The 24,378-nt window shown below is 39.8% G+C and overlaps 1 protein-coding gene across 1 annotated transcript in view; it reads right to left on the bottom strand.

The window, feature by feature from the left end:
* The window catches only part of PRR16 (proline rich 16), a 47,495-nt gene extending 23,360 nt beyond the window's left edge, over window positions 1–24,135 (bottom strand). The window contains exon 1 of the mRNA XM_085305330.1: window positions 23,173–24,135. Within this exon, the coding sequence (XP_085161456.1) occupies window positions 23,305–24,135 (831 nt within the window). The 3' untranslated portion in view covers window positions 23,173–23,304. The remainder of the gene's footprint in view (window positions 1–23,172) is intronic.
* Between the last annotated feature and the right edge of the window lie 243 nt (window positions 24,136–24,378).

Raw genomic sequence — 24,378 nt, 5'->3', positions numbered from 1 at the left:
TGAATTTCAGCTATAAAATGAAAATAGCTAAGGAATATCTAGTAGTCTGCATTACAGAGTAGTACCAGCTATATAGTATCTCCTTTACTGTTTTTATATGGTAGATAAATATCAAAAAAATATAAAATATACAAAGAAATTGTRAAGATGAAGAATAAATCCCACTGACAGACATGAATTGTTTCCATGCAGAATAGTACAAGCCTTGATAATTTACAAGTTTGTATGAGGCTTAGATCAGCTGTATGCTTACAGCTCTGGAGAATTATATAAACAACAAAAAATCAGCATGGACCAGAATAGCATACGTAAATCACTGCAAGTGATTCTTTCATGGGGGAAATACATATTTTGGTAAAATAGCACGATAAAGTTTGCAAATATACCTAAAGCTTATTAAGTTTTTGGAGAGGAGACCCACACAATTTGTATTACGTTTTGTTAATGTACTCTTCTGATCGTTCTTGGCAATTCTCCCAGCATAGGTCTACCAGCTCTCTYGCTACGAATCTGCGTGCGGGTCCACGTGAAAGGCTTGGTTTAGCTCTGGAGGCGAACCCCTCCCAGGGAAGAGCAGCAGGGCGGGAGGCCAGAGCCGCGGAGGGGCTTACCTGCGCCTCCCAAAGACTTTCCCGAGAAATTCGGGCGCGCGTCACCTTACAGCGATGCYGCGAGGCCCTTGCCAACTTCCTTGSTTTGAATTTAGGAACTGTTCGACAGGCTCAAAGGCTTTTCTTTATACAGGAAAAGATGATTTACTTTGAAAACTCYRCTTAAGCACGCATTTTTGTTCAGCAAACAGCATAATTTAAACTTTCATTTATAACAGATTTCAGATGTGTTCATTGGCTCAAATATTTTAGGACAGAGGGYATGCTTTGAAATCTGCATTAGCTGAACATAGCTAGCTTCAATAAATATTTCATTTATTACTTAAAATACTTATAATCTTATCTCTCCATTTCTCACCTGCACGATATCTTTCCCCTTCTCTTAATTACTACATAAGCCATACAGGACAGAGCCTGCAACATGAAATGCATTCATTTCCAAAGGATATTTGAATATAGCAGTAGATCTTAAAAAAACATATTTTTATAATTGTATATAGAGCTGAGAGAGGCAAAAAAAGAGAAGAGTSTTTATTAATGTTCTCTTATGGATGAATTAACCTTTTTAAAATTAATAAAACCCAGAAAATCTGATTCTTTAAAGAASTCAATTTTTTAATTCTTAYGAGCATGTATCTAACTAGTGTCATTCATCTTTACTGTAACTCAGCAATTGTGCAATTTTGCAACATTTTGCCTTWGTGAATCTACAAATTTTGCCTACTAGCAGCATTTTGAATAGGACTCATTACACTTCCTAAAACTGACAGAGGAAAAATTTATGTTAACGCCTTTAAAATGTCAGAAACAGCAGGCATTAAAAATTTATTTTAAAGCAATGTCCTTTCAACCAGTTTAGGTGAACAATTGGTAGGATGTAGCTGAACTTGAGAAAAATGCAGTAATTTATCTCTGAGAGCTCAAAGAGGCTTTCCTCTGTATAATAACAGAGCTGAGGAGCACCTAATTTGTGGTAAAGGTGATTATGGGCCTCACTCATGGCTTTAATGGGCCAAACCCACTATTTGTATAAAAGGTTATGCTGACGCTAGCGAAAGTTTCCTGCTTATGCCAGGGCTGAATTTGGCCACAGGATTAAAATAGAGCAGGTTGTCCTTAACTACAGCCATGAAGCATCCAACCTGCTGAAGGCAACAGGTTGAGACTTACTACAGCCTCTGCAGTGGAAAGGATCTTCGTGATGAAAGATGGTCATTAAAATCTCTGTTCAAAGTGCAGAGTGCAATTAAAAATACCAGGGCATGGTTATTGGTGGCTTTAAACTTTGGGCAACACTTACAGCAGGGCTGAGTAAATGCAAAATATTATTCTGGCACAAAGACTACTAGGTGGATTTGAAGTTGCAATCATTACAAAATTAAATTATATTTTTAGTATGATTCATGGTGGGTCAGCTGCAATCCTAGTACTGTTGCGCATTTAACTGAAGCTTGCATTATTTTTTTGAAAATAACATGAAATTATTGAATCATTTATCAGCTTCCAGCCTGGCCCATAGTTTTTACCCATTGCTACATAATGACTTGGAGAGCACAGGACAGGACAGGAGAGGAGGGGAGAGGAGGGGAGAGGAGGGGAGGGGAGGGGAGGGGAGCGGAGGGGAGGGGAGGAAAAAGGAAAGGAATTCGAAACAAAACAAGGCCTCCTTCAATCAATTAAAAAGGAAATAATAAAATGCTACTTTTGTAATATTATCTGGTTTATTGAATATCAGTTTTCAATTAGCATTAAAATAAAGAATCTGTCACTCCTGAGTATTAAACTTCTCAAGCATAAATCTAAAGTACTAATGGAAATATTAACATTCTTTATATTCCTTTCTCAATATGTATTTTGGGGRGAATTAGTAAAGCAGTCAATAGTACTCTAAGGATAAACTTATAGAATAAAAGTTTCTCTTTCTGGGACACCAGATTGACACATTTATTATCTTTCACCCAAACAAYGGTAACAGGAGGCATCTATTCTGGATGAAATTTGGTATATCCARTCAAAAGTAATTTATGAAGAATTTAATGTGACAAATGCTCTTAATCTTTAAAGTCCTGATGTAAAAGAAAAAATAAATGGATATAAAATTTTGAACAATCAAGCTAAGAAGGCATGGAATAGCAGCTGAAGAGGAGCTATGAAAATCACAAGGGCCTTGAAAGACGGGGAGGGGGAAGGGGACCAGTTGTCTTCAGTGTCGTCAAAGGTATGATGACAGGTTGGGAAAAGTGGCCTAAATGATGCACACTTAGAACACCTGGCATTTTTGGATTTATTTTCTCTAAAGGGCAAAAAGCAGCAGGATTTTACTCCCAGCATATTCATAGCTTTGAAGCATTCACACTATTCACACCATTACCCTGAACGTTGTCAGTTATGCATTTTATAAATGATCAAAATGCAGTTTGCCTTGTGCAGTGACAGGTAGAAATCTCTGGTCAAGCAAATGACATTTTTGGTTATGTGGTGTGCAGTTTAGGGCTTAGATCAAGGCTGGAAGAAGCTTTCAAACGCTGAGGCCAACCAGCTAGAGCAGGCAAGCAGCTCCTGTTAAGTTTGCACAACATAATCACATCAGTGAGTTACCTGAAATACTATGGAATTGGCCAAGTTTCAACTAACTAGGGATTTATGGTCCTAACTTATACCCCGATACATCTCATGTTAGCTATAAATCTGAGAATCCCTATGATTGTCTAGCAGAAAGCAGCAATGCCATCTCTCTGTGTTGTCCTACCTGAAAAAGGGAGGAACCATCACTAAAAGTGGAAGTGGAAAGTACGGCCATGGAAGGCGTTCCTTATTTGAAGATCTGCATGAAAGAAAAGTACTCAAACCAATAGGGAAAAAAGAAATAACTGGAAAAATAAGCCTCTATTTCTTACCATCAAGCTGCTAGGTAATTCARGTCCTCAAAACAGAAGAGTATTTGAATTGATAGTAAGTTCACTTAACCTTGGTTTTAGGAGAGCTCTAGAAAAACTTGTACAAAATCCATTCTTCAGAACTTGCTACGTAGCGCCGTAGCATCTGAGCACGAGGTGCACAGACTCCAACTCTAAAAAAAGTCACTTGTCTTTTAAAGTACATATTCACGTGTTTTTATATATATATATATGTATATATATATATATATGCACACACAGATATATATATATATATATATGCTCATTTAGAATATCTAGGTTATAATCCACCGTTCCCACATCTTTAATTTCCCAAGCAGTACAACACATCTTTATGCCTATCCAAATGCCTGCATCTTATAGATGCCTGCGCTCAGGCAGGCACAGATGCGTAATACCTACATCGTCTTTCACGAAAGGAAATGAAGAACGCCTCCGGTGAGTGAGGCTCCCTTCCCACGTGGCTTCTCTACGGGTAGCYCCACACCGTGCCGTTGCAAGTTTGAATCACGCTGTGGAGTCCCAGCCTGGACTCCACTTACGCCACTCACCTGCTGGCTATCTGATGGTCTCTCGTAGCAAGTATTGGTCTTAGATGCATTATTTATGCAGTAAGTTCATTTTAGAAATAATCCTGTACCATGCTTCCCAGGATCGGAGGCGTGCCTTGACTCAGTACTCCAGCCTGAGCTGTTAGCTTTCGTGAAGTCCTCTCAACACAGTTTTTCTCAAGCATGAGTTAGAAAAAAGTGAAGCAACTTCAATAAACTTAATAACCGAGCACATGCTGACTGTTACAAGCACTTGCTGCAATTCTACTAATATATAAAGCAATATTTTAAGAGAAATTATTAAATGAGTCTGTAGGTTTTAGTTTTGCCAATTCACACTACAGCACGRCAGTGAATAGAAAGAACTTCCATGGACATTAGACTTCATCTGCAYAGACCTTTTCCCATTTGAAGATGCTACTATGCGATGTCAAAGCAGTAACGGAARTACCCAATAAACACACTTTTTGCACATCTTTATGGCAGTTATTTTTCCTTGAACATATTCCCATTTTCACTGACATCTCTTTACATAAAAGGTGAAAGTATGATTTTTTGCTAAAGATAGTGACTCTGTCATACATTTAAAATGTGAAGGGCACAGCAGTTTATGTTTTCAATCTTTTGTTCTACTAAGGATAACCATGTAATGAAATACAAGATAATGAAATGTTATCATTAGAGCTAATCAGATCTTTTCCCTTAAGAAGATCTTTAATGAAAAAAAAATTCTTTCGAAAGCAAATTTTCAAAGAAAAATATTACTTGTGACAAAGTAATCAATATTCTCACAGGAAAGCAAATAAAAGTTTTCACTTTGACTTGAAATTTAAAATTAAAATGCTTTTGCTTTTTTAAGAGAACTGCAGAATAACCTTACAGAAAGCATTCTGATTTCTCTTTAAGAATAACAAAGCGTTGTGCATAGTATTTTTCCTATAAATTTGTTTTGTAAAAATGCCCACGTCTCTGGCAAGGTATAGGTCTACTTTTGCACRTGGATGAGAAAACAAGGCAAAGTCTCTACAGAGAACAAGGGAAAGAGGTGGCAAATGGACAAAAAAGGGTTTCACAAAACCCAATGCAGAGGAGTGTGTATGTGTGCGTGTACATGTATATATGTATTTTATATATGCATACATGTATTTAYGTAAATATTTTTATAAAAGAAAGTTGCTTGCAACCTGCGACAGATGGCGTAGGGGAGCAGGCGGACGGCAGAAACAGCAGTCCGCACACAGGACTCACCCTTCCAACAGCCTTTAGAGCTCACGCACAGATCTTCTCACGCACTTTCAGCTACGCAGAAAACCTTCACCGACAGATACTTCCTTTTGCCTTTGCACTTCAGCTCCTGACGTGTGCCCGAGAGTTGCCGTAGTGACACTTTCTCCTGGCGCGCTCTCGCTCTCCCTGCATCCCTTCTCGTCCTCTCGTGTTTTCCATCATCAGCTGCTTTGCCCAGTAGCTACTTCACAAATGTACGATTCTAAAAATGCTTCCTGACATCTGTTTCCAATTCATCTTTTTGCGTGCCCTTTTCAAGCTCTATATTCTCTCACCAGTACAGTGGGCCAAATTCATCCTTGACGTAACTAATCTAGCCCCTGGCTCTAGGGGTAGATTTGGTCTTGTCTGTGCAGAGGGTTAATTTCTATCTAAGCGGTTTAAAATGAGATTGCGACGCAATTCCCTCTTAAGTGGGAATGCTCTATACAGTGCATCTCTATTTGTACTATAACACCATTTACTCCCAGGATCACCTCTACGGCTCTTATCAAAGGTAAGATGCTGCAAAGGTATTTCATGCTGCACTTCTTCCATTTGAAATCGCAGCAATGCTCTTAGTTTTTCTGTGATGATATCAGTCACAACAGTTTGAAGCAAAAACAAYGGTTACCTGGTCGGTCACAAGGGCTTCCAGGCATTATAGGGGGATGGACGGACAGACGGATGCACACACACTGACACAGGCAAACACATGAAGCTGTGAAACTAAAGCGAAATTACCCTGCTGTTCCCTGCAATGTTCCATAGGAAAATGAGAAACACTTTGTAATCTCATGCCACGTGGATTTCAGCAAAGAAATTTCTGGGAAGAAGCCACTTAGACTTAAGCTGTAAAACTAATTACACTTGGCTGTCAGACACGGCTGCTGCAGTCGGAGTATTTTCCAGTTCTGCTTGGCTTTTCTTCCACCCCTCTTTCACCCTTCTTCATCTCTGTGGCACCCTCCACTTTCCATTTCCTGGGAGCTTCTTCCTTTCATTGCCCCTCTACCTTGTTATTCATCCTCTCCAAAGCTCTGCCCCTTTCAACCCTGCAAAATAATTATGGCATGARTTTGATCCTGGTCATTTGGCAGCATAATGTCTTTTCCTTCCGCCCTGTTGCTGTGCTGTAAATTAAGGTTTGGAGCTTTTTGGAGGCTGGGGGACAACTTTCTGTCATTCCGTGTGATACCTGGTGCAATGAGCAGTCCCTCAACAAGCATAATGGTCAGCAATGACCCAGGTCCAGATTCTGGATGATCTTCAACAGGTATAAGGGAAACTCAAATTCTGTAAAATGGTATGTCTTAGTAAGGACCAGAAATGGAAGCGTAAGCTGGCATTTACTTGCTACAGCATTGCTGWATACAAAATGCACACAGAGAAATGTCTATAAATGAAATCATTTTAAATCTTTCATGTTTGAACCTGTAACAAGCTTTTCTATTCAAGTTGAAGCTTTGGCTTGTATAAATAAATGATTAAAGAAGCATTCCAAAGTGATTTGCCACAGAACAAGTCTCATATTCTGAAAYCTTGACTGAGGAAGCATTTTTTCCTAATTTGTCTAATATTTTGTTGGCTATACTTATACGTATAAGCTTCTGTTATCTTATATTTACACCTAAATATTTGCTTGCATGTAAACATGGGCTATTGACATAAGAGYGGGGGCGGAGGGGGGAGACAAAATTTCAACACTATGCCAAAAGACTTGCTATGGAACATGATGCAAATGGTTCTAATGTAAAATGAATGTGACACCTGTACAGCTTTGACTGCCAAAAAACTCTCTGACAGTAAACAAAAACAATGAAAAGTGAGTATGCAAAAATTCTTAATTTTTGATAACTCAAGTTACCTTAAGCRCTTGTGTTCAGAAAGGCATGAATAAATAAYAGTATGTGACCAAAAAGTTCTCTGAAGAAAAGAGGTCAAACAAAATTTCACTGTTGTACATCACAAGAAACATATGGTAAGTAATAAACAAGTTACTGCAATAAATTGGACCTAGACCAAGAAACTGAGCAGTAAAGTGAAGCACTAAATCCCAATCCCAGCCCACGTGGTACACAAGCTGCGCTGTACACCCAATGTCTGTGATTCTCTCTTCTGGGTTCCTCCATGGGAAAAGGGATGGGGATAATCTACTTCTCACTGCCTCCTTGGGCTCTTCCTCATGATCCCTTAGGCTCTCATCACTTCTTGCTCTTTCAAGTGGATCCAGATTGACTCAGACGTGCATCTGTATCAAATGCTCTTTTGACMTGGATCTCCCTATTGCCCTCACATGCCATGTTTTGGTTCACGTTGTAAAACCACCTCAGAGAGCATGCAACGAGTCCCCTGCAAACAAAACCAAAAAGGCATATGCAGTCCCAGAGGGCATTTCATGCACTCTTCAAGTTCACAGGACTAGACTAGAGCTAGCCCAATGTAACCACACATGCCAAAATGTGGATAGTGTGGACAGCAGGACCACAGCACGCACTGATTCACTCCACAAATACGATCCTTTTAGCCCTTCCTACAGGCTAATGTTAACCTAGCTCCGTGAAGATAAGCCCTTTGCATGGGCTCTCCGTGGCACAGAGACACTTGAGTTACCTCTGCAAACTTTGGAACGAATCCATTCCACTGGGCTCATGCTGCCATTTGCTACCTGTCTTCAAAAAAGCAGTTTCATTATTAGTCTTTCCACAAACATATTAAGTCTAYGCTGATTAGCTACAGCAACAATCTGGTGCTGTTCGCAAACTGTAGTTTGTATTGTAGTATACCCTCTGGCATACAACAACTACACTTGATTGCAACCAAAAATCATGTGTTTTATTTTGCTCATACTCGGTGTAATTTGGCAGGACCTTCTGCAGACAGAAAAAAAAAAATTGTTGCTTACATCATGTATCACATGATGATGGTAAGTTAGCGCTATGCTGAAAAGTGTTACAGCAAATCTGACCCTAGAAGTCTTATCTAGAAAGGAAAGAAGCAGCTCTAGTTTTGAGAAGCCTTTGCTMTTGCACCATGAATAAATGATTGTACAGTATACAATTTCAAAATCAAACCATAAATACACAGAAAATTTACAGAAAAACTAGCTATTTCCTTTGCTCTGTGTTCCTCCTACYAAGTCTTTATTCATATTAATAATATTAATTAAAAAGCTTAACTATGGAAAATTAAAACAACAAGGAATGGCTTCTTTGATTTTGCTCATGTAATACATTTTGAAAACAGATCTGGTATAAACTGTTTCTCTGAGAATCAGAAAATGGCCGTCAGCATTATGGTCTACTTTCAATAATTTCTCACCCATACCTGATGTCAACACACAGGGCTTGTAAAAACAGCAGAAGTAGTTTGACAGCAATATTAAACAGGGAATCTTACCTGTCAGAATACTATATAAGTTAYGTTTTGAGCATTAAGAGTGCATGTACTATTGCACTAATTACGTTTCTAATTTGTATCAWTTTTTTTATAATTGCCATTCAACCTTTATTCCCTGGGACAGACTTGGAAACCCCTCTTTGCCYTAACTGCAGTGGTATTCAAAAACCAAAATGCCACGTTGTGCAAGAACAGCAGAAGCCAGTCCAGCATAGGCTCCACCGTGGTTCCTGGGTCTGTCCAAGCGGGGACCCTAGGAGCACTCCGAGTTCCTGCTCCAAGTCTGCATCCCAACTATCCCAAATCCCTCCCAGTGCAAAAGCCAAGGGCACCAGGCTACTCTTCCTCTGTCTCCTATTTCCTGCATGTGTTTCTATGCAAAGAAAATGTAGGGCATGTGGGCCACAGCTGAAGTGCAGGGGCATCCGCAGGTCCCCGGGCTCAACAACTCAGTGATCCTCTTCCTCCTCACCAAGGCACAAACCCACAGGTCAAATCAGACAAGGCAAGAGACCATCTGCGAGAAAAAGGCAGTGGGATCAGACTTGGAGTTCACAGTTTTTCCAGYCAATATTGATGAAACAGAGTGGTGCAAAGCTGATTTCTCTAATGAGCAATTCCCCATGAAGTGCTAAATCAATACAACATGCTCCTACCAATTGTGCTTTTCTGTTTGTTTGTTTTCTTTTGTGTCCTGGAGTCTTCTGGCACTGTGATAAGATTCTCTGCTTTGTATTTCAGGCATTTTAAGGCTTCTACAGATATCAAATATGCCACACGCAACGCAGTTCCTGACAGCTCATGAAGTATTCACTTGAATACAATTTAAAAGATTCACTGTGCATCTGAGAGAGAAATAATTAATCTCTATATGTATAGTTAATGAGTAATAGAGAAAAAAATRTAAAAAGAAATATTAGTATAGACAAATGCTTTTCTAATATTTTCCCTGTCTCAGCCTATGAGTTCAGACTATAAGACTATCACTGAAGCTTGTTACRTTGGCAGTCTTCTTTCTAGAAGTTGACTCATTAAGTTGGTTGTAATTTATTTACAGTCTTATTTCTTCTCTCTGCTCCCCTAGTCCCCACCTTAAAAGAAGTGACTGAAAAGCATGTTTTTGTATAGCTGAAGCTGAATATCAGGAAAAAGTGAACAATGCACGCAAAATGCAGTAATCCTACAAAATTTACATTTGGAGCTTATATGAAGTTTGACATACCATTTTTCCTGTTTTACTTCACTTTTTTTTTTTAATGTTTAATGCTGCTTCTACCTCAGCAATGCAATTGAAATTATAAAAGATGTTTCCCACACGGAGGAATGGCAAACAGTATTAGCGATTAGTATCATTAGATTTACTCTCAAGTGTAAATGTGATCAGAATTGATCTGAGATTATATGTGATTATAAACTACTTAAAACAAAGCCTATCGTTTTCTGTATTTTTGCACTGAGTGCTGGCATAATTGGCCAGTATACTACATCGACACATTCAAACCTGAATTACAATACARTAAATCAGCAACTTTTGTTTTAAGAGTTCTGAAAAGATGAAGTCAATGTTACCTACCAGCATTCAGATGAAAACACTATATTCTTGTTTTTCTAACATGAGTTTCTCATCTCTTGCTGCTACTAGTACGCAGTATCTTTTTCCTCTGACATTTTTCAGGCATATACCTAAAATTTTATGCAATATATTCTAAAAGCATATTTTTCTAATTACAACAATGCTTTGTAATAGTTTAAGAAAAGGGTCCTTTCAGTATCATATGACTATTTTTCCAGTTTCTGCAAAATCTGATATTTAATAGTTTTCAAACAGTACAGCTAGTCTGCAAGCAGTATATATTACAAGCCTGCAAGTTGCACATACTTTTGTAATAATCCTCTTGTATTTGAAAATAAGGCCACCTCAGGAAAAACACGTCATCACTCTTCCAGAATTAAGGATCATGTGAAGTTGCTGATCCCAAATGTACAAATTGCATTTTAYGAATCATCCTAGCTGCATTTTTCACAAAAAATTTCAAGCAGGGAAATAAATGCGTGATCGCAGTTTGGCCCCATGACTTACATGAGTCTTTGCATAGAGACTCATAACAATGTTACCAATTACCAAAGCTTGAAATTTTTATTTTCCATTGCTCCTAGCATGCTTTACTGCTTTTTTCTTCATCTCTCTTTTTTGTCCAGTACCAGATTGCATGAGCCAGGAATATCAGAAAGGTATATTTTTCATCTATCTTTTAACAAAGGATGCATCAGGGTTTTTTTTAATGGTTACCAGGGACAATGAGGGTAAAGTGCTTTGTCCTCCTGCTTACTTACCACTGCAGATTTTCATGGAGATCCCCTCAGATTTGGTGCGTCTCTTTTATTACGAGATGACCACTTACATACAAAAAACATCGTAGTGTGGATTCCTGACTCCATTTCATCACAAGTTTCTCCAACAGCTACTTGCCTCAATCTTAAGGATCTTACAGTTTATTTCTAGTCTGATATTACTAACTTCAGTGACAATCCCTTGTTGTACTTAGATTATATTAATAGGCCCTCTGCTGTCAGAAAATATTTCCGTTTTGTTCATGAGCAAGCCTCCTTCTAAACCCTTTCTTTGTTAAGTTAAACCAACTCATATTCTGGAAGTTTTGACTTCCAGGAAAGTTTTAAAGGCACTATTCTTGCTTTCTTTCTGATTTTTTTAGCTTGCATCATCTTTTCTGAGGATGAATCATAAGGAAAGGATATTTTCCAGTAACATCTTCACTAGGTCTTGGCCCTCTTTGACACTGCGCTGGGTGTTCAGCTTGCTCACCAGCAACCACAGCTTTAGCCTAAAGCTGCTAAACCCAGTAAGTCTAACCTAGGTGGCCAGGCATGTGGCACTGTGCTTGACTTCATTAAAATCACGTTTTCTAAAAGAGTGAGTCGTCGTTCGCACTCAAGAAGAAGTGCTCATGCTTTCTTTGAAAGGCAGCAATAGAGAACGTTTGCCATTTGCGATGCGTAATACATGCTTGCTGTAGGAGCCACTCTCCATACACTTTTCCGGGTACTACGTATCTCCGCTTCAAAGCCTACAGTATTTTTTGCATGATAGCTAAAATGTTCTATTCATGGTGGTATTGTGATGGTTGTAATCTACTGCTAACTTTGCTAGGAATACATATTTCAAACTGGTAAAGGAGGTGAAAGATTGAAGATGTTCACTCAGTGAAAGAAGTAMCTCCTCATTGACCTACCACTGAAAGAAATTTTTTGGCAAAGTCTGAAATGGGGCAGGGAAGCTTAAGATCTCTCGTAGGTAAAACATTTGATACCACCTCCTTTCAGTTTTGTCACCACTCTGCTATCCTTACCAACTGCTTTATTCCACATTTGTCATTACAAAGAACTCTCTTTGAGGGAAAACACTACCAACTACCATACTACTATGGTACAAAGACAGCGCTGTGGACATATGACTCATGTAAGATGGCACCATCAYATCCTTGAGTAACTTTTTTAAAAATACTTGAAGAGGAACCATTTACATTCAGGTACATAAGCCAGGGCAACATTTATCCTAGAGCTCACAGAAGCAAAGATTCATTTCTTCAGGCTTTTGGCCCAGATTGATCCTCCTTGCACTCCACTAGTCTTTCACAGCTCTTAATCACAGTTTAACTGGCTCTCCTACCATCACACCTCAAGTAAAAGTGCCGACGTGACTGAATACCAGCACGTAGTGAACTTCTGTTTGCAGAAGCATGACAGCCAGGAACTCTATCACTGGACACATCAGGGACATACATGGGCCAAGGAATGGGACAAGACTCTGAAGCAAGCCTACAGCAAGGCCAGGGATAATAATGGTCTCTTAATATGGGTTGTTTCTCCTACAAGAAGTTTGGCTGCATCCAAGCTGAGCCCAAGCAGCAGATACGATCTGGCAGTGCCTGGGATGCTCTTCCAAGGATAACCCACACCACTGGAAGCACATCGGGCAGTGGGTAGCACAAAGACACCCTGCAATGCTCCACAACCTGAAGACGACAACCAAAACTGTATTACAYGCCCAGGCCAACCCAGCTGAAGCACGACCATTCTTGCGTCCCTGCGCCAGACGGGAGTTGCACTGCGGAGCTGCCTGTTAGCCAAGAGCCACAGAGCAACGGCCAGACAAACACCACCCACCCTGGGGCAGACCCACAGGGAAGCCAAGACGTGCAACCCGCTTTCAAGCCCTCCGGATAGTCCTGTTGCACAGGATTGACCACATTAAATCTATCTCTGCCATCTTTTAGTAAAATATAAAACTTTGCTTTTTAACATACTGTTGTACTAGAGCTAAAATGAAGCGTGTGTTTTGGCCATTTGGCAAAGTCCTTTTAGTTTCCTTTCCCTCTTTTGACACATAATTCTGTGGCATTCTTTAATCTGTTTGTCCTCCAAATCACTTGATTTTGCCTCAATACTGATGAGRAATGAGCTAAAAAGAATTCAAATTGCTGTAAACTATCTAAATGTGAGAACTTTATTTTATTTCTTTAGATATCCCTCTAGGTCTCTCTAAACTATACTTGTATTATATTACTGCCTGTGATTTGGACCCTGTATGGTCCCGCTAGTTCTATACTTTCTTGTACCTAGGTCAGCTAGTATAAAATTAGCTTGATGGTGTCATATGTACCCTGAATCTAGACTAGTAAACTCTCTAGGGGCAGAGACTGTCATCACCCATTTCTATCAGGAGTATTATACACTTAGACTTTAAAACCTAGACAAGTGGAGACATTGCTTGATGGAAGAAACTTAGTAGTATTTTTCCTGCATTTCAAAATAGCTATGATATTTTAAATACTCATTCCTAGTCAACCTTCAAGTAGATTTATAAGCATGTTTAAACCCTATCAAAGAGATATTTGTCGATCATGTGTTTGGACATCTGGAGTATGCAAAGCATTTTTTTCCTGTATTTTACTTATTGGTGGTAGCCACACATTTAATACTTAAGCTTTTTGGACATGGATGAAAAATATGAGGGGCTGATTTGTAAAACAAAATCAAATTACACCTCCAAATTCGTACACAGCATCCTGTTAATATTCATTGGGGAAGGAGGGTTGATATGAGAGCAGCAAGCAATCCTGCGCTCCACTGAACACACAACCAGGACAGCTTTTATGTTTGCAGCAGAGTCATTCTGTAAGATTTTCTTGTCCAAAACATATGCTGCCTTAAAAACTTGACCTAGGCACAGAGTAGGAGTATTTATACTGGTAAGGAATTATAGCATTTTGATAAAAGTTTTCCTTTCACTTTAAAACAATGAGGAGTTTTAAAAACATTCATGAGAACAAATATACCATTAAAAGCCTTTCAGGAAGGAAGCACTTAGTTTTATTTCAATTTTTTGATGGTGTTCCTATTATGATCTATAAAAACTCATCTCTTGAGCTGCTACCACTTTGGTGGGAAGTATAGAGACCAAGGGGAACCTCAGCCCTCAATACATACACACATATCTGTATGCGTGTGCAYGTGCGTGTGTGTGTACTCTGCATCACACCCAGTGCTCCCACTGTGAGTTTTTTTTTATATATTAAAATATATACATATAGCCTGGAGATATATATTTTTTCCAGGCTAGTATTAGTCTCTAGAAGGCCAGGACAGATCTGGGAAGACACTGCGTACGTTTTGGGTGGAAAGCTTTCTGTGTTTCTGTAAGAAACCACAGAAAGTGCCCGTTCTCTCTGCTTCCCCCTATTCAAGCACGAAGGATGGCACAGGGACCTTCGTTCTGAGTATTTAGGACGAAGGGCACTGACCATAAAGCTGTGAAAACGTTCAGTTGTGACAGCCACATCAAGGAGCCCCTCAGCCTGTGAAGTACAACGCTTCAGCCTGTGACAACGACAGAGCCCTTGTTTTCAATCATCGGCTTAAAAGTAAATTCAGCGGCAGCGTGGGGATTTGAAGGCCTCTGTTCTCCGAGACGCTGGCTGCCCTGCATCAGCCGGTGCAGCTATGGGAAGGGAGATAAATTGTTTTCTCGCCAYTCACACCCTAGCACTGACCGCTGATGACAGGCACGCTTCCAACCAGAAGTGAACTGGGAATACCTAAGCAGACTTTGTAATTATTGCCACAACTGAAATACTGATCTGCACTAAATTAAGCAAAAGACTTAAAGGCAAACTTTTTTTCACATTCTCTCACTACTATGCGTAGGTGGAGGAAGAAAAAGGAGGAGTAGGGAAGGAGAAGATAACGATGGGTATTAAAAAGCCAATGTTTTAGACTATATAAGTGATACACAGATCTAGGAGAATTAAACCCTGTGCTGAGCGAATTGCAGAGACTGTGTCTTTTGTAGTGCATGGAGGCACTGGTCTCTTGTCCCAAAAGCCTGCAAAGCCGCCCCAGGCTCCCGCAGGGCAGTGCGGCTCTGCAGCTAAAGGGCAGGACCCGGAGGTACAAGAGGGTTAGTACTGCATTACAAACCCCTTTCCCAGCTTTCTCCCACAGCTAGCATGTCAAGCACCTAAATCCATTTTTCTTTTATTTACTGTATCTTATTACATCTCATGTTCCCTGTGCATCATTAATGGACTCTATATTCATACAGCTATACTCGTACAGCTAACGAAAAAAGTCCCCTCCACAGCTAATTATAAAAGTCCTATGAAGATCACTGTGATTTTCATATTATTTCTCCATCTATAGTTCCAGTACAGGAATTGACTTTTAATGAGCATATCACCCTTACTGCTCAGCTCTGCTAAATAGCAAAAGTGACTTTTGTTCCTTTTTTCAGGCAGTGAGCTAAAAAGACATGAACATTTCAAATTCTTTCCTTTCTAGGTAAAGTAGTTCAAGTTCAGGTATCAGCATGTTCATTTATGAACATTTTTCAAAATGTCTATACTTTAAAACATCTTCTAGGAATAAATGGAGCCATCTTTAAAAAATACAAGTCAGCTCTGCAGTTTCAAGCATGCACAGAACATCGTGTCTGCCTGCATTTCCCATTCTGCCCCAGTGCTCCCACTGCAGCTCATTTCATAAGCATATACATGTCTCTGCTTAAAAAAAAATAATAATAAAAAAGAAAAGCCCACACTGGTTTAAGCCAAAATAGAAGCAACATAAGAAAACTATGGCAAAATCACGTTATCCATTTATTCTTTGGTACTGATTTAACTGGCCTGGTTTAACAAGACAGTATGGGGAAGCTGGTCCCTGCAGATATGGACAAACTTAGAAATTGTSTCTAACCCTTTTCCTTCACACATTTCATCACTACAAAGGGATGTACTGATGTATCCCAGTGCAAATGGGAAGGATGTATGTTTATCTTAGTGGCTGCTAAACGCACCTTTTGTTTCATGCGTCAATGTTGTAAAGTTGAACAATGCAATTATGAGGAAATTGTGGAAAACAAAGGAAAGCGGTTACCATTAAAATTACGGCATACGTCAGTTATCCCTTGGCGGCAGAAGACAATGCGATTTGTAGCTCTAGTACAAACATACACTGTATTTGCAAAAATGAAAAAGAGAAGAAAAGATTCTGTAGATATTAGAGATTATATATAAAAAAATATAATCAAAATGTTCTGTTTTTCACACGCTAATTTATCCAGGAAGGAACCTGAAAAAGCTGACATGCATGAATAACTTAATTTTAGCAAAATAGGAAGGAAATAATACTTACGAAAAATGATGTCACTGACCAGCKTTTTCTTGCTCTCTTATGCTGAAAGTRATTCAAGATTGAWTTTAAAGTAATGATAATAAACTCACTTTAGCAAAAGCAAACTCTGGGATTGATRCAGTCTTCACCACATGGACATCACTGAAGAAYWYACTTAGATATGTTTGCTCAAGGTTCCTTTTGTTTTCATAATTTACCTACTATTTTACCCTTCATACAAAACTGATTTTTTGCTTTATTACTTGCATGAGCTTAAAAAAGGTGAGTCTAGGAATCAGGCAAAACAATCTAAAGGAACAGATCTGATATCAGAAAACTGTTATAAAAGACCATAATGTCATATTATGACCATAATATACAACCAACAGTGAAGCAGATTGTGCCCAGTTCCTTAAGGAGTATCAGTATRTAAATGAAATATTCCAAGATAAAAGAAACAACCTTTCCCTTATAAGGAGGAGAGACAACAGTTTCTGGAGCCTCYTTATCTGCTGTTCTCCAAGTGAGGCAGCATTATGGTCCTGACCTTGCTCATTATTTGAAATACTGCGGCTAGTTAGCTATAGGGTAGAAATTATGTTGTATTTCTCTTACTGGATCAGACCTGCTTTTTTTCCATAAACACAAACGCACAATTTATAAAAGCCATTTGCACACCAAYAAAGACCTGTACTTATGCAATAACAAAAACAGTCCTGCAGAAAATAAAAAGTTACATCTCCTGCAGAGAGATACTCACACCTTATTTTTATACCCTGACAGGAGATTGACTGCCTCAGCGAGGAGAAATCACTGCGTCAAAATTTCCAAAGCTTCAGTATCACCACACACAGCCTAAATACAGCCACGGTCCCACCTGCTTCTGCCCCTGAAGCACTGCAGTCCACCCGATATACGGCACGTGCTGCAACTTCTTAAAAAAAACCTTCCAGGCCACACATCATCGACTCTGTGGTGCGCGAACAAGTGTGAAAACCCCAAGCAAAAGCAGACGACATCAGTTAAGAGCAGCACGGGCCACCGCGCCACTCGCCACGCGGGACAGTAACGTCCTGGCGGCCGTTCAGCCGGCGTGGCTGAGGTTTTAGCCAGCGTGAGGTAGCCAGATGTCAAATCGTTTACGTTCAGCAACACGAGTTACTTGCACACGCTCCCCAAAGCTGTCCCAAGAGGGACCACTACAACCCCCTCGCCAAAATCACGACAAAGTCGCTGTCCGCTGCGGCCGCTGCTTCGCTGCGAATTGCACGGGTAAGTCGCATCGGTCCAGAAACGCCAGGCGGGAAATCCACCGCATCACGCACTGCCCCGCAAAATACAGCGCRGCTATACTACAGGCAACAGGAATTTTTCAGAGTAATTACTCCAAACGTCGTGCTAGCCGTAGCTCTGTTCCTCTGTTACGTGACTTTGCCAATAACTCACTCATGTGATCTTACTTTGCTTTAAGCCTGATGGTTTTATCATTATTGGCRTGAATAGAAGTGCTATTGTAAACTTCTGTAATGTTTCACCTCTGGATTTATACRGTGATTAAGTATTTTCTATTTACATACACACACAGCCCCTGGAAAGCAGTGAACCACAGCATATATACGTGCTGGGGAGGAGAAAGGCTTTCACTGTAAAACTATGTGCCTTGTACTCTTGCCCGCTCTAAGAGTTAATCACCAGAGTCAGGTAGCGATCACAGCATGATTTTCTCTCCACGTGTAAAATTACTGTTTGCGGTGTCACCGAAGGAAGAGCCATAATCAGTACATGGAAATGAAGAGAWCTGTGCAGTCCCAGAGGATGCCTACAACTCCCCCTGGTAATTAAAGAATATACACTGTACTCTGCCTGCYTCAAAACCAATAATCAAGTTATCTGAAGGAAGTTAAGACAGACTGGCAGTCTACTTCAGTCACGTCACGTAACGTTCTAAAAATGGGCRACGATTTCATCAGAACGAAAAAGAAAAGGATGACGATTTGGGATTTTTTCTTCTTTCTGAACAATGGACTACGAGAAACAAAGGTGTGATGGAAGGCGCAACAACTTCAGACCAAACAAGGGAGAAGGAAGAACAGTGATTTCTGTTTTTCAAGATTTTTACCGTAAATTCTTAAAATGTACTCTTATTTGATTTTACTCCTCTGGTATTCCTCGCTTAGAAAACATTCCTAAGATAGCAGATTATTAACCAGTGCAGTTATTACAGAATAGCAAATTCCACTGYCTAGTTCTACCTTCCCTTCATTAAATTGACAGAAAACACAAAAATTCACTTTTTTCCTTCCACTTCGAGAAGTCTAGATTTTGGCAATTCAGACTTTAAAATACCACTGGAGAATCAAAGCAGAGTAGCAGTAGGAAACGATGGTAAACATTGTTGTATTAAAGCACTGAATATTGTTACCGGCTTTTCAGTTTTTCTGTACATAAAATCATACATAAAGTTTAGTACAGAAATTCAAAGCATTAACCTCTCTGTAGTACATTAAACATAGTCTCAAAGACATTGTATTTTATTTTCAAAGACAGGCAACTACTGTCTGGCTAGCGTGGTGCCAGAACAGACCMGACAGTGGATGTGAAACATCATGTTACTGGTATTTAAAAATGCTTCACAGAGATTACATTTCTAATTTAAATCTTAAAAACACTGCTGGCTGAGTATAACATTGCATTCCCTCTTATGCCATTTTAATTAGAGGCTTCCAGACAGTGTTGTAAAGCTATTAGATAGTTGTTCCCCATGCTTTGCAAGCTTGTTTGTTTTAATCTGAACTTTATTCTGTCATGTTGCTATTGTAAAATTGTTATACTGGTAAAAATAACTCACAGCAGGACGCAGAAGCAGAGGGTTTTGTTATGATGGAAGAATTGTTGCAGCACTTGTAGCATGCTTAACAGTGGATGTGCAGAACTTTGATCCATTAAAGGAAGCTGGGATGAGCAAACATTGCAGGGAGGGAAAAAAAAATAAAAAAATTAAAAAAAAAAATAAAAAAACTTCACACTTTGAAGCTCTCTTCGCAGCCAAAAGCAGAGTTTCCTCTGAAAAGCTGCATTCTTTGTCTTCATAACATGGTATTTTTTGCCCCCCAARAAGGATAATGGGCAGTAGTTGTGAAATGGTCCTGAGGGAGCACGGCGAAAGAGGAATGTATCTCTGAAAGAGAGGACAAAGCCAGAGGCAGCACCCGCGGCAGACCAGCGCCGAACGCGCAGTCTCACACTGGGATCAGCAGAACGAGAAAAACAAAGCCGAAAGCCAGACGTCAGCTCACTTTACTCCACCGACCTGAGAACTGTTMACTCAGCATCTCAGTGAAACTGAAATTTAACCACGTATATTAAAGCCCATCTGCAGAGCACAGCATTTAATTTGGAAACCCTAACGTGTTCATGAGCATCTGACAAGCCCAGGGACAGGGTCCAAGAGGAGAAATGCTGTACACTGCTACCAGAGGTTAGTTCCTACTGGAAAGTATGAGCCAAGCGAGGTACTGAAAGCAGAGTATCTTCTACCACATTCTCAATATACTATCTGCTTGGTTATAGACTAAATACAAAAAGCCTAACTGGATTAATACCCCAGATTTCCTTGCTTTCACCAAGCTAAGAAGCAGGTGGGATACATTCATTCTAAYACTGTTCTGAAACCTTTAATCTTTTCTCTTGAAAACTGAAATGTTACGATTTAGACTTTGCTTTAGACGTTGACTGCTAGAGCAGTTTAACAACCGTCACATTTCAATATCTTACAGCACTAGGTTTTTGCTCTTGTCGAACTACTATTTGTTGATTCATAATAAATGTTTTAAGCAAATGCTCCAATCTCGTTTGCCTTCCTAAGGTGCAACCAAATGGCACTACTACTTAATTGCATTGCTACTTAAATGCAATAAATTGCATTATTACTTGAACTACTTATTTCTAACAGAGAGCAATAACCATAAGTAGATTATTGTCCTTAGTCCTCTGTCTATCTAAGGACAATTCACTTATGTGTCTTTTCTGTAGGAAACCTGGCAATGTGATAGATCCTCGTAGAAATGAAGCTTTTGTTTATTTTGCATTCTGGTTGTCTAATACTCTTAGAATAAGAATGAGTAGTGGTAGCTGACATCAAAATCAATGGCAAAAGCCTTATTTCATTCCCTACAAGCGGGTAGTAGTCCCTAGACTCAACTGTTTCAGAGGACATGGGTAAAGAGCAAGCAAGAGCTTTATGATACCAGCCCTGAGAGAGAGTATCTGGGGAGGGATCATATTAGAACAAAAATAGATAGCCAACTGAAAAGGTTTCATGGAAACAACAGTATTTTCTCAGGCAGACAACATAAAATAAATTAGACTTATGACTGAGTATTGCAAAATTCCTAGAGCTAGCACCCAAAAAAATAACAAGACTAGCAGTATATTAAATTAATGACTACCATGAGATGACAGATCAACAGCAGATATATGCCATGTCATCTATTAGCAATAGTGGAGAGATACTGAATGGGCCAACCTATACACAGATCTCTGTGATGGGCTAGAGCACACCTACAACTCCAGAGAGAAAACTGCGATCAGAGTTGAACAGCAGAGAGAGGAGAACTGGGGCTACCTCTGCGCATATCCTCTAAACTGGGTGCACAGAAGAACTGCCAAAACATCTTGAAGATACACTCTGGTACAGTGAGCAGGAGAAAATTAAGGTGGACATGAGCAGCAGAACCTTCCCTCCCTCCAAGTACTGAGTGTTATTTTCTCAAATTTAAGATGACACAAAAATATTTCACATGAAATATGCAATATTTGACTTACATTCACCCATAATTTATTTTACACAGTAGCTTTTTAAAGAAGGAAAACGATTATTAAACTAACTTCTAATGAGTTGGTGTATGTTCTTCATACTAGTGATAAAGTCAGCATCACAATGAAAATTTTCTTTTTAGAGGAAAAAACATAGCTCTGCGGTTTTTATGCAGGTATGTCCATGCATTATTTCACTGATTACAAATTTCTATGTAAGTTATATATATGAGTGAGGGGGCTGCTGTAGCCTCTTGGAGGTGAGCAGAATCCATGACACAAACTTCATTAGGGCAGCGAAGGTCACACACACACACCTAGAACTATTTCCTGCCTTCCACTGCAAACACCAGGACTTCATTGACAACAGGGCTCATGAGAGTAAATATAGTGAAATAATACAAAATGTGAAGTGCACCATGATAAGCAAGCAGGAAGCTTTTCGGGAAGGCATGATTAACCATATGAGATAATGACTATCTTGTGTCGTGACTTTTATGCAAATAATMCAATATGAAGCTTTAAACTCCAAATGGATATTTGCACAAAAGGCAACTTTTGCTTACTTTAGAGGTTTTCAAAAGATAATTATCTACTAGAGCTTTTGTTACGATTGTTTTTGTTTGGYTTAAATTAAATACTACAAATACACTATAATGTGTATACAGGGAAACTACTTGAAGATTGGTTTTAAGTTTACTTCCTATTACTGAATGCGAATGGGAATTTGAATTTTAAAAAACCTGTTTTRACTAGTAAGGCTCTAGAGAAGCCAGCTTTGATCAAGCCATAGTGTATGTTTTACATTTCAGCTAAAAACACATATTGGTTTTATATAGCATCTGCTGTTGGGCCATCTGAGAGCTTAATTTGGCTTGACTTTTGTAAATAACAGATTTATTATCAGATTTCCTTCATTGATCGCATGGGTTTTAATCTCTAGATCCCAGCAATTCTCTATTTGAGAATAAAAGAGTATTCTTTCATAAAATATTTAAAAACCTGAAAACTTTTTTTTTTAAAAAAACTAGTAAGAATATTAATTGGGTTCACAACCAAAATGTAATAACATGTGAAATAGCTTGTTTTGCATGTTAATGCTTCATAATTGCACAGAGCTTTTCAACTTCAAAGCTCTTTACATGAATTAAGTAGATGTCCCTGAAGGCCTTAGGCAAAATTTTCTTTGCCTTCCAAAAGAGATTTGCACCAGACAAAAGCTTTGTAAAAATTTAGGACTGTGCTTTGTTGCTTTAATTTCCATTTGACTTATGTGAGATGAAATGCTACCACCACTTTGCAGATGGAGCCGTGGAAACAGAGAGTAACTGAACGGAGCTATGTTTGCTCTCCTGAAAAGTTTACACTTCACCCTGGCTGAGGCAAGTTGAACTTCTGAGAAACAAAACGCAAGGTAATTTAGTTTTCCAAAATCACGTCAACATTACTTCCAGAGAAATAACTTCCAGTTATTTCTTTGCTTCCACACCAGAGACCAGGCTGCCTGAAAATCTGATGATTACCTCCCCTTGAACAGCTCGGCACACAACGCCTTCGCTCAAGCAGTCAGACGGAGCAAAATGCATTTGCTAAGATTCAATCAAAACTCTTTATCGGGTATTCCACTCTGCTCATCAAATGACGTTTTAAGACATATTTGCTAGAAACAGTTAAGTTACCCAAAACCTGATAGCACTAGTTATTCCATTATGTCAGGTAGACTGAAATCCACCATGAATTGCCACTCAGTATTTTCAAGCCAAACGTTCTTTTCACTGTTTTTTGAACCCCAGTACAGATATGAAACTGCAACAGAAGTTTACAACCTGAGCTAAAGCATGAATATTTCTCAGCATCATTTTTCAAAATGACGGTTTTTGCTGAGTACTTGTAGCATCAGCAAGCATTTTTCCAAGTACTTACCATGTGATTTTTATGCCACTTCACTGGACGCAAGGAGTAATATATTAGGACTTTTTATTGCTTGAGTAGAAAGTGCTCATTACCTATTTATGTTTATATATAGGAAAAAACAGTTTCTTCAAGTGGCATACATCACACTGTCGTGGTGGTTGATTTCCTCAAGATGGTCTTCTGGGGTTTTGGTGCAGTTTGTGGAGGCACAGTCGCAGGTCTCGGAGGAGGAAAACTATTACTGGGACTTATCCCCARCCCTCCGTTTTCAAGGGGGAATGGAGGCAGGGGAGGCAGCGGAGGCGGCAGAGGAGGGCCCTGGTGCGGAGGCTTCCCTGCGAGGCGCGCAGGCTCGCTGTGCAAGTGCACCTCCCTGTTTTTAATGTTATATCGAACATCACAGTCGGGGCAATAGCCATGGTACTGCACTTTTTCGCTAAATCGTACCCGTTCCCTCGTTCCTGGTGGCGGACACCGTTCTTTCTCAGGTCTATGCATCAGAGGCTGCATGGCCACTTTGTCCAAGTTACTGTTGGGTATGCAGCATACATCCCCATTCGGGACGCGGTTTGGCCCTCCCGGCAAGCCCCCATTTCGAAGCAGGGTCCCGTTGGTCTTCACAGGGTTGGCAGAAGGAAGCGGCCTCGGGGACTTGTCGCACTTGACCGGCGTCAGCCGTGGCGGCGGCGGCGGCGGATTGGGTTTTCTCAGCACGGTGAGGATGGCAGAGGGGTGCGCGGGGGGCTTGATGAGCGGCGTGCTGCCCCGCACCTTGACCTTCTCCAAGCTGGAAGCGGTGGTGCTGCTGGAGCTGCTGTTGAGCGTGTCCGTCTTGGAGCTGTCCGTCATCTCATCCTCCAGCTGCAGGTCGGACGTCAGCGTGTCAATCTGGTCAACCACCTGCACAACAGCCAGAACGGGAACAGTGAGAAAGGCTTGCCATGGTGAAGGCAAGGAAAACAAAAGTGCCATCCACAGTCATTTTTTTATCTCCTGCCCAGAATTGAGGTATTCAGCTTTTTTGACCGTTGTTCCCTTTTCCTTTCTGCCAGCTTAATAATAATAGTAATAATAACAATAAAGGAACAGCTAGATTGCTAGTTCAACACCTGAATACAAAATAAATGCAACTTGAAACACTCTGGAATGAAATTCTGTTTCTTTCCCTCTAGGGTTTACTTGGCAATATCATTGTACGTAAACTGTAATCCCTCA

This window comes from Rhea americana, unplaced genomic scaffold (assembly GCF_003343005.1).
Source record: "Rhea americana isolate MKP2758 unplaced genomic scaffold, rheAme1 scaffold_22, whole genome shotgun sequence".
Taxonomy (NCBI): Eukaryota; Metazoa; Chordata; class Aves; order Rheiformes; family Rheidae; genus Rhea; species Rhea americana.
The sequence above is the reverse complement of the archived record's forward strand: the minus strand, read 5'-3'. Positions and strand labels throughout refer to the sequence as shown.